The 11491-nt window shown below is 39.0% G+C and overlaps 1 protein-coding gene across 1 annotated transcript in view; it reads right to left on the reverse strand.

Annotated features, from left to right (window-relative positions):
- Positions 1-10881, reverse strand: part of LOC106571728 (uncharacterized protein C14orf132) — a 29028-nt gene extending 18147 nt beyond the window's left edge. Inside the window, exon 1 of the mRNA XM_014145130.2 lies at positions 10638-10881. Coding sequence (XP_014000605.1) covers positions 10638-10664 — 27 coding nt within the window. The 5' untranslated portion in view covers positions 10665-10881. The remainder of the gene's footprint in view (positions 1-10637) is intronic.
- Positions 10882-11491: the final 610 nt, after the last annotated feature.

Raw genomic sequence — 11491 nt, forward strand, 5'->3', positions numbered from 1 at the left:
GAAATACATAAACATAACACAGTGCCCAAAACCCCCGGAATACATAAATCAAATGTCCTACTAAATCAACCACCACCCCGAACCACATAAAACAAATACCCTCTGCCATGTCCTGACCAAACTACAATAACAATTAACCCTTATACTGGTCAGGACGTGACAATACTTCAGTATATTTTTGCAATTACATTTACTTGTTATACTTAAGTATATTTAAAACCAAATACTTTTAGACTTTTACTCAAGTAGTATTTTACTGGCTGACTTTCACTTTTACTTGAGTAACTTTCTATTAAGGTATCTTTACTTTTACTCAAGTATGAAAATTGGGCACTTTTTCCACCACTGCATACAGCATGTGTAGATCCAGCAGAGGCAGCACTTACAGTATGTCTACTATAACCATCACTAGCTGGTTGGCTGGCTGACTGGCTGGCTGATCAGCTACAGTGGATATAAAAAGTCTACACACCCCTGTTAAAATGCCAGGTTTTGTGATGTAAAATAACGAGACAAAGATAAATCATGTCAGAACTTTTTCCACCTTTAATGTGACCTATAACGTGAACAATTCAATTGAAAAACAAACTGAAATCTTTGAGGGGGAAAAATAAAAAACTCACAATAACCTGGTTGCATAAGTGTGCACACCCTTAAACTAATACTTTGTTGAAGCACCTTTTGATTTTATTACAGCACTCAGTCTTTTTGGGTAGGAGTCTATTAGCATGGCACATCTTGATGTGGCAATATTTGCCCACTCTTCTTTGCAAAAGCGCTGCAAATCTGTCAGATTGCGAGGACATCTCCTGTGCACAGCCCTCTTCAGATCACCCCAGAGATGTTCAATTGGATTCAGGTCTCGGCTCTGGCTGGGCCATTCCAAAAAGTTAATCTTCTTCTGGTGAAGCCATGCTTTTGTGGATTTGGATGTGTGCTTTGGGTTGTTGTCGTGCTGAAAGGTGAACTTTCTCTTCATCTTCAGGTTTCTAACGGACGCCTGAAGGTTTTGTGTCAAAATTGCCTGGTATTTGGAACTGTTCATAATTCCCTCCACCCTGACTAAGGCCCCGGTTCCAGCTGAAGAAAAACAGCCCCAAAGCATGATGCTGCCACCACCATGCTTCACTGTGGGTATGGTGTTCTTTGGGTGATGTGCAGTGTTGTTTTTGCGCCAAACACACCTTTTGGAATTATGGCCAAAAAGTTCAACCTTGGTTTCATCAGACCATAACACATTTTCCCACGTGCTTTTGGGGGACTTGATGTTTGTTTTTGCAAACTTCAGCCGGGCTTGGATGTTTTTCATTGTAAGAAAAGACTTCCGTCTTTTCTTACAATGAAGAATACGGGAGATTGTTGTCACATGTAGCACACAGCCAGTACTTGCCAGAAATTCCTGCAGTTCCTTTATTGTTGCTGTAGGCCTCTTGGAAGCCTCCCTGACCAGTTTTCTTCTGGTCTTTTCATACATTTTGGAGGGACGTCCAGTTCTTGGTAATGTCTCTGTGGTGCCATAATTTCTCCACCTGATGATGACTGTCTTCACTGTGTTCCATGGTATATGCAATGCTTTGGAAATTATTTTGTACCCTTCTCCTGACTGATATCTTTCAACAATGAGATCCCTCTGATGCTTTGGAAGCTCTCTGCGGACCATGGCTTTTGCTCTGAGATGCAACTAAGAAAATGTCAGGAAAATCCTACTAGAACAGCTGAACTTTATTTGATTAATCAGAGTCACTTTAAATGATGGCAGGTGTGTAATGACTTCTATTTAACATGAGTTTGAATGTGATTGGTTAATTCTGAACACAGCCACATCCCCAGTTATAAGAGGGTGTGCACACTTATGCAACCAGGTTATTGTAAGGTTTTCATTTTTCATTTTCTCCCCTCAAAGATTTCAGTTTGTTTTTCAATTGAATTGTTCACATTATAGGTCACATTAACAGTAGAAAAAGTTCTAACATGATTTATCTTTGTCTCATTCCTGTACATCACAAAAACCTGGCATTTTAACAGGGGTGTGTAGACTTTTTATATCCACTGTATGTATCCATGGGATCTGCAGCCACAGCCATCCTGACTATCAGTTCCTTTCAGGTAGGGTTTTGTTTCAGTACCAGTTGTAGCCTGCCCACCCTCTACAAATCTATGGAAGCCACTAACAAGCATCTCACTTACTGACAGCTGATGTGTGCTGTAAATTAATTTAGTAACAGACAACATTAATGATCAAAACCAAGGATGTATAGAATAGTATGAGAGCATGAAATAGAAAATATGAATGAAGTAGATTGATGCTAAAATCAGTGTATGTGACATATAACACACACAGCATGAGTCTTGCACAAGCGGTATAACTATTCCTCTTTAGTTGAGGGTATAAAAATGAAATTGTCATAAGCAGTGGCCAAACAGAGAGGAGAAATTCAATAAGAGTTGAAAGAAGCATTGGTATCAGTGGCAAGAGATAAACGGAATGGCTTAATTAGGAATAATGGGAAATCTTGATTGCAATCATGGACATTATAAAAAAAAAAGCAAACTTCAAGCATTCTTCATCATCTGTCAAAACATAAAAGGAATATAGCCCATGGTTAATTTGCATCAAGGGCACAAAATGAAGGATATGATTAAAAGTAAAGTCACTTGGAAAAACATTAGGACTCATTACATGGTGGCTCCTATTTGAGATTAAGGCTAGCAGAGAGAGAGAGAAAAATGTGTTAAGAAAACACAGTAAATGTTAAGACTGTTTATACCACCAACAGGGTAATGAGTTTATGTGCGACCCAGATGATTGCTCTCTCTCTGGTTTCCAATGGACAGGTAGACCCTAAAAAATGCTGGGTTAAAAACAACCCAATTTGGCTAAATATTGGACAGAACACATGTTGGGTTATTTTGACCCAGCCAGTTGGGTCACAAACAACTCATTTTTTTCTAGAAGTTGGTTTGTTGGTGCTGGGTTATTGAGCTATGATCCACCCAGTCAGAGCAGAATACTGGAGGCGTGGCTTAGTAGGGGCGTGACTTTCAGACAGTTATTTTGGCTACCTTTGAGAGTAAATGTCATTTCAGTTAATCTGTTCTGTTGTATTGTCAGTACATGTTGAGCACAGACAAGTTTGCATCTTTAATAAGGCTTACACAAGATTATGAGTTCCTATGCATATCCCAATGTTGGTATAGTTACCACTTTGTTATAATATTTAAATCTGTTTTTTTTAAATAAATGTCACATTAAAATGTGTAATGTGATAAAATATTGAAGGGAAATAAACATTTGCAGTGTACAAACTTGATGATGATCATGAATTACATTTATTCTCACAGGTGTCCAAAAATAACTATCTGAAAGCCATGCCCTGAATAGGCCACGCCATTGGATTACCCAAACATGGGTTAATTTAACCGTCAATTGGGTTATTATTCACTTTCATGCTGGGTTGACCCAGCAGATGGGTATTTTTTAACCCTCTTTAGTCAATTTCAGCAGCCCCACGAAAATCGAACTTGCATAATATAAACATCCCCATAAACATCCCCATCCCCTGTTTAAGCCAAAGTTATCATATATATATATATATATATATATACTGTATATATTAAGATATTTTTTTTGCATTGGCTGCATCTCAATCCACCGCATCCACCAATATCGGCCTTCCGCATCTGCAGTTAAAGGTGGCAGAGCTACAGCAGTGTTTGTCAGACCATGAGTCATCCCGAAAATCGGTCTTCTCATGAAAATGTCTGTAGCATCTGAACGGTGGCCTACAAAACTATTATGACTCCTCTATTGTGACCCGTGTTTTGTTCTAGGATGCCCCTTAGCCTCACAAGACTCGCCTGAAGGTAGCCCGGGACCAGTAAAAAATAAATAAATGGAAGTATATATGGAAGTTTCCTGATCTTTCTTATATTGCTCAGATATAGCAATAGGCCATTCCCCCCCAGGAGGAATGGCCTATTGGGGACGTGGCTTTAAGATAAGTATTTTTGGCCACCTGTGGGAGGAGTAAATGTTGTTCCTGTTCATCATGTTATGTTTGTACACTGCAAATTAAAATTTCCCTTCAATATTTTTGCACATTACCTATATTAAATATACAATTAATAACATTATTTAAATATCATAACAAAATATCATAACAAATCCTAACACTGGGATATGCATAGGCACTTGAGGAACTCAACTTGTGTAAGCCTCATTAAGCTACAAAAGTGTCGGAGCTCACCATTAATGCGTTTGACAATACTACAAAACAGATAAACCGTAATGACATTTACTCTCACCGGGGACCAAAAATAACGAACCGAAAGCCACGCCACTACTAACACACGCTTCCAGTGTTCTGATCTGACACGGTGGATCATAGCTCAATAACCCAACTAAATGACACAACTGGCTGGGTCAAAAATAACCCAACGTGTGTTCTGTCCACTATTTATCCAGGACTGGGTTGTTTTTAACCCAGCATTTTTTTTGTGTATGAAGGCATAATGAGACAGAAGAGAGAAATGTAATAATAAGAACGTAATAAGAATGTGAGTAATGTAATAAGAATGGGAGTAATGTAATAAGAGTAGGGAGTGAGAAATTGAGACAGTTAGTGCTTATTCTTAAGCCTGCATAGTTACCAAGTTCTGTCATAGCAGACCCATGTTGGAACAATATGGCAAATGAGCATCTCAGAGGGCTCTCCAGCATTAATATGAAAGTGACTAGCTCCTGCCTGTCAGCCAGGGCATCGAGGGCGAGATGACACTGAGCAGAGCAGAGAGCGTCGTGGAGAAGTCAGGCAGAGAAACTTGGCGCCCAGGTCAGAGACTAATGGAGAGCTCCCTCAACGTGGCAGGCAGAGCTGTGTCACCCTCTCTATCTTACCGATGCCGTCCTCCCAACAGCCATCACTTCCTCGCACCGTCGCACAGCTGTCTAGAGCCGTGGAGGAAAACCACCTAAATATTTCCCGACACATCACCTCCCAGACCTAGACTCTGAACACCCACAGCAACAGAGAAAGCCTTGATTAATACTGTTTTGTAGTTGACAGATGATTGAGGATGTGTCATTGACATGTACTGTATGGATGGATGTTGAGTGGAATGAGTGGTGACATGAAGATATATGATAGCGTCCTAGCTCATCGTTATACTCTTATGATTCAGTAATATCAGTCTTTATTTTGTATTTCCCTACAGTAACCTGAAAGTTCTGTATGTTAATTGCACAATGTGTTGACCAACACATTCAGTCTGGGCTTTGTGAGATACTATGGTCAGCTTTATTGAGGATTTTAAAACGTTCATCCCTGTCAGAAAGCCTCTAAATACAAGAGAATTCAGCTGATACCTCTACATTCCAAGTTATCAGGCACCTGGCTAACACCACACACTGCAAGATGTTTGGTTTCAACAAATTATTATTAACTGGTTCCACTGGGTTCTTTTTTCGGCCCAAGTGTTACCTGAACTAAAAACAAATAGTTGGCGCAAACTTAGCTCCAACTTAAAAAAAAAAAACATAGGCAGAAATTCAGTCAACTTCAAACGGTGTTCGCTAAAATTGACTCAAAAATATGACTTACCTAAAAAAGCCTGTGGAGGAACTATTGTTTCAAACATACAATGTTTTCATATTTGACAGACGTTGACATATCCTGTTAGGGCTAGGGGGCAATATTTACACCGCCAGATAAAAAACGTACCCGATTTAATCTGGTTACCACACCTACCCAGTAACTAGAATATGCATATACTTATTACATATGGATAGAAAACACCCTAAAGTTTCTAAAACTGTTTGAATGGTGTCTGTGAGTATAACAGAACTCATTTGGCAGGCAAAAAACTGAGAAGGTTTCATGCAGGAAGTGGCCTATCTGACAAGGTGTCGTTCTTCTTGTCTCTGTTTATTGAAGAGTGAGGATCTTAGCTGTCCCGTGACACTTCCTACGGCTGCCATAGGGTCTCAGAAGGCGGTAAAATGCTGAATCGTGGCTTTGCAGGCTCTGGCTGAAAAAAAGTAGCGCGTTTGGGTAGTGGCTGGTTACAGTACTGTGAGACTCAGGCTCGTGCCCGCGTCGACCGAAAGCTTTGTTTACTTTCCTCTGTTTAGCTAAATGGACATTCCCGGTCGGAATATTATCGCTTTTTACGAGAAAAATGGCATAAAAATGGATTTTAAACAGCGGTTGACATGCTTCGAAGTACGGTAATGGAATATTTAGATTTTTTTTGTCACGAATTGCGCCATGCGCGCGACCCTGATTTACCATTTCAGATAGTGTCTGGGACGCACGAACAAAACGCCGCTATTCGGATATAACGATGGATTATTTTGGACCAAACCAACATTTGTTATTAAAGTAGCAGTCCTGGGAGTGCATTCTGACGAAGACAACAAAAGGTAATCAAACTTTTATAATAGTAAACCTGATATTGGTGAGTGCTAAACTTGCCGGGTGTCTAAATAGCTAGCCCGTGATGCCTGGGCTATGTACTTAGAATATTGCAAAATGTGCTTTCACCAAAAAGCTATTTTAAAATCGGACATATCGAGTGCATAGAGGAGTTCTGTATCTATAATTCTTAAAATAATTGTTATGCTTTTTGTGAACGTTTATCGTGAGTAATTTAGAAAATTGTTAGTGAATTCGCCGGAAGTTTGCGGGGTATGCTAGTTCTGAACGTCACATGCTAATGTAAAAAGCTGGTTTTTGATATAAATATGAACTTGATTGAACAAAACATGCATGTATTGTATAACATAATGTCCTAGGGTTGTCATCTGATGAAGATCATCAAAGGTTAGTGCTGCATTTAGCTGTCTTCTGGGTTTTTGTGACATTATATGCTAGCTTGAAAAATGGGTGTCTGATTATTTCTGCCTTGGTACTCTGCTGACATAATCTAATGTTTTGCTTTCGTTGTAAAGCCTTTTTGAAATCGGACAGTGTGGTTAGATTAACGAGAGTCTTGTCTTTAAATAGCTGTAAAATAGTCATATGTTTGAGAAATTGAAGTAATAGCATTTCAAAGGTTTTGAAAATCGCGCCACAGGATTCAAGTGGCTGTTACGTAGGTGGGACGAATTCGTCCCGCCTAGCCCAGAGAGGATATAGACAATAATTAATATTCCACGTCCTCACCTGGGATTTGAACTCACAACCTCTTCCAATCTTCTTGCTACCACAACCATGTTCGTGTCAATGACTTATTTCACCTGCATTGCTACACTTTGCACTTCAAAGTAAATCTCAGCTCTGTTAAAGGTACACTCAAGCAAAACTATTGTATTTATCATAGTGATTAACATTAAAACAGATGAATATGCCCCACCAACAGTAGACAACTACACAGAAAAACCTACAATTGCTGAAATAAGTCAATAATATCAATGGTGAGAGAATAGGTATATAAACTGACACTTGACACAGATATGGTGGCATAGCCGGAAGATTGGAATGCCATGAAGCAAGAGGCTGCGAGTTCAAATCCCAGGTGAGGACATGTTGAATAATAACTACTGTATAAATGAACATTCACAATGTAAACATGTATGTCTAATATACATTACCAGTCAAATATTTCAACACACCTACTCATTCAAGGGTTTTTCATTATTTTCTACATTGTAGAATAATAGTGAAGACGTCAAACCTATTAAATAACACATATGGATGGAATCATGTAGTAGGCAAAAAAGTGTTACACTAATCAAAATATATATTTATATTTGAGATTCTTCGAAGTAGCCACCCTTTGACTTGATGACAGCTTTGCACACGCTTGGCAAAAATATATTTTGATTTGTTTAACGCTTTTTTGGTTACTACATGATTCCATATGTGTTATTTCATTGTGTTTATGTCTTCACTACTATTCTACAATGTAGAAAATAGTAAACATACAGAAAAACCCTTGAATGAGTAGGTGTGTCCAAAGTTTTGACTGGTACTGTATGTATGTTAAAAATATTGTACGTTAAAAGCACTCTGTGTGTCTGTAACCAGTTGCGCTGCCTTTTTTAGTTAAGATGCCCAAATAATAATTTAACCTCTCTAGGCTAGGCGGGACGAATTCGTCCCACCTACGTAACAGCCACTGCCAGCCTGTGGCGCGATTTTCAAAACCTTAAAAATCCTATTACTTCAATTTCTCAAACATATGACTATTTTACAGCCATTTAAAGACAAGACTCTCGTTAATCTAACCACACTGTCCGATTTCAAAAAGGCTTTACAACGAAAGCAAAACATTAGATTATGTCAGCAGAGTACCAAGCCAGAAATAATCAGACACCCATTTTTCAAGCCAGCATATAATGTCACCAAAACCCAGAAGACAGCTAAATGCAGCACTCACCTTTGATGATCTTCATCAGATGACAACCCTAGGACATTATGTTATACAATACATGCATGTTTTGTTCAATCAAGTTCATATTTATATCAAAAACCAGCTTTTTACATTAGCATGTGACGTTCAGAACTAGCATACCCCCGCAAACTTCCGGGGAATTCGCTAACATTTTACTAAATTACTCACGATAAACGTTCACAAAAAGCATAACAATTATTTTAAGAATTATAGATACAGACCTCCTCTATGCACTCGATATGTCCGATTTTAAAATAGCTTTTGGTGAAAGCACATTTTGCAATATTCTAAGTACATAGCCCAGGCATCACGGGCTCGCTATTTAGACACCCGGCAAGTTTAGCACTCACCATAATCATATTTACTATTATAAAAGTTTGATTACCTTTTGTTGTCTTCGTCAGAATGCACACCCAGGACTGCTACTTCAATAACAAATGTTGGTTTGGTCCAAAATAATCCATCGTTATATCCGAATAGCGGCGTTTTGTTCGATGCGTTCCAGACACTATCCGAAATAGTAAAGAAGTGTCGGCGCGCATGGCGCAATTCGTGACAATAAAATTCTAAATATTCCATTACCGTACTTTCGAAGCATGTCAACCGCTGTTTAAAATCAATTTTTACGACATTTTTCTCGTAGAAAAGCGATAATATTCCGACAGGGAATCTCCTTTTCGGCAAACAGAGGAAAAAATCCCAAAGGCGGGGGCGGTCGGGGTCATGCGCATAAGCCCAGTGTCCCTTGATCGGCCACTTGAGAAAGGCGATAATGTGTTTCAGCCTGGGGCTGGAATGACGACATTCTGTTTTTTCCCGGGCTCTGAGCGCCTATGGACGACGTGGGAAGTGTCACGTTAGAGCAGAGATCCTTAGTAAATGATAGAGATGGAAAAGAAGTTCAAGAAATGGTCAGACAGGCCACTTCCTGTAAAGGAATCTCTCAGGTTTTGACCTGCCATTTGAGTTCTGTTATACTCACAGACACCATTCAAACAGTTTTAGAAAATTTAGGGTGTTTTCTATCCATATGTAATAAGTATATGCATATTCTAGTTACTGGGTAGGAGTGGTAACCAGATTAAATCGGGTATGTTTTTTATCCAGCCGTGTCAATACTGCCCCCTAGCCCTAACAGGCTAAAGTAGTTAAAGTTTAATGATCATATGAGACAACTTGAGCAAGCACATAATTTTGAATTGACAAAATGTTTGCCTACGTTTTCTCAAATTTAAGCTAAGTTTGGGACAACTATTTTTTTGGGGTTCCCCTTGCCCACCCTTGCCCACCCTAATGACGCTCATGTTTTGTAAAAATAAATGTTCATGCATGTGCAGCCCTGAGGGCATGACACGCATAATCAGAGAAATGTAAATAGGCTAGCAATGAAAATCATGGTGAATCGTAAACATTGTCCATGGTCCGGTGTGCTATTGTCATGTTTCATTTATTACAGTCGTTATGAGGAGTTACAAGTTCAAGATAATAGTGGCAAATTACATTTCGCATTGCAAATCACATTTTTTGCACTATGGCATGGTAACCTGACATATAATACCTAGAATAGCCTATCTTAATAGATATTGATCAAGTCCAAGTCTATTATAATTGCGTATATCTCATCTGGGCTGATTACATTTGATTACTTTAATTATCCTGTTGATTACAAAGTTGTCTGACATCTCAGTCAGATATAAGAACTGCATTGATGATCAGAGGAACATCAGCGTGGACAAAATAATAGAAAATGGATGAAAACATGTATGCATATTTGTTATGTTTTTTATATGATTACTAATTTAATTACATTACATTTCATAACTTTAGCCTAATCTAATTCGTGCTAAAATCGTATCATTTCTTAAAGCTTAGCGACCAAACGTTATATTTTGAAAAAAATCAACAAGTTGTATTACAGTCGGTTTAAAAAACGATATTGATCTCAAGATTTAGGGTGGGATGCGTGTTACAACTGTTCGTCCGCGAAAGGTTATTTTAGCTTGTTGGTGACAAAATCAAGTTAATCGGGAGAGAGAGAAACTTCATGCGTATGTCGGTAGGAAATAAATAACCCATACAGACGTCATATAGAATGGGTTTACTCCTTACTACCTTCTGCACATTAGTAAGCTTTTGACAGTGCATTTGGCCTATTCGTTCTAATAATTATTAGGCGATAATTGCATGGAAACCACACATAACTTCGCTTGATTACCAATACCAAAAATGTCACAGACTCTTACCTGCGCAGCCATAAATGAGAGATCCATCGTGTTACGCGTGTGAGAACAGTACACCGTTGACTACCTTGAAATAGTGTCGAGTCGCCCTAGTATTCTCCAAAATGTAATTAGAACGTTTTTCCCATCAACATTCTCAGATCCAGCCAACGTTCATAGCGTATGCAAGTGGCGTAGCCGAGTAGGCGACTATTGTATTGGAACATACGACAACCTCACAGAGAGGGAAAGAGCGCAACAGCGGTGTGTTTCTGTGTGTGTGTGTGTGTGTGTGAGAGAGAGAGAAGTCAGAATCATGTCGCATCTTTGGTCCTCTTTTTAATAGCCTACAGTGATATTAACCCTAACTGCTAATCATGCAGTGTCTTCGAGAGTAGTTATGACAGTCTAATTGAGTTGTCTCGTCTACTCTTAGCACATTTATCTGTGAATTTTGAAATACAACAAGAGCTTGTGCTTCAGAAACAATGTCTGCTTGCAATATTTAAAGAGCACCGTATTTCATGAAGCAATTAATCATGCACTGTCTGAGTACCTATGTTAAATGCAAAAGAGGCTGTATGATAAACTATTGTCTGATGGATTAGTAAATGTTTAATGTACTATATCTGTGGTCTATTATCAGGATCCCCACTCTTTCTTTCACCACTTCGGATGACATCCTTCATCTTATTCTAAATGATACTTAGCCCCCTGATCTGGACTCAAACCCGGGTCCAGCGACTGCCAAGCCAACACCTTAACTGCCAACAGGTCTGAACCTCTTCTTGAGGTTGCTAGGTGTTAGTTTAAGGTCACTACATTACCTCCTTCCTCTGGGAGAGCGTGTCCCCACGCTTCTCTGTACCAAGACTCTG

The sequence above is a fragment of the Salmo salar genome, chromosome ssa15 (assembly GCF_905237065.1).
Source record: "Salmo salar chromosome ssa15, Ssal_v3.1, whole genome shotgun sequence".
NCBI classification, from domain to species: domain Eukaryota; kingdom Metazoa; phylum Chordata; class Actinopteri; order Salmoniformes; family Salmonidae; genus Salmo; species Salmo salar.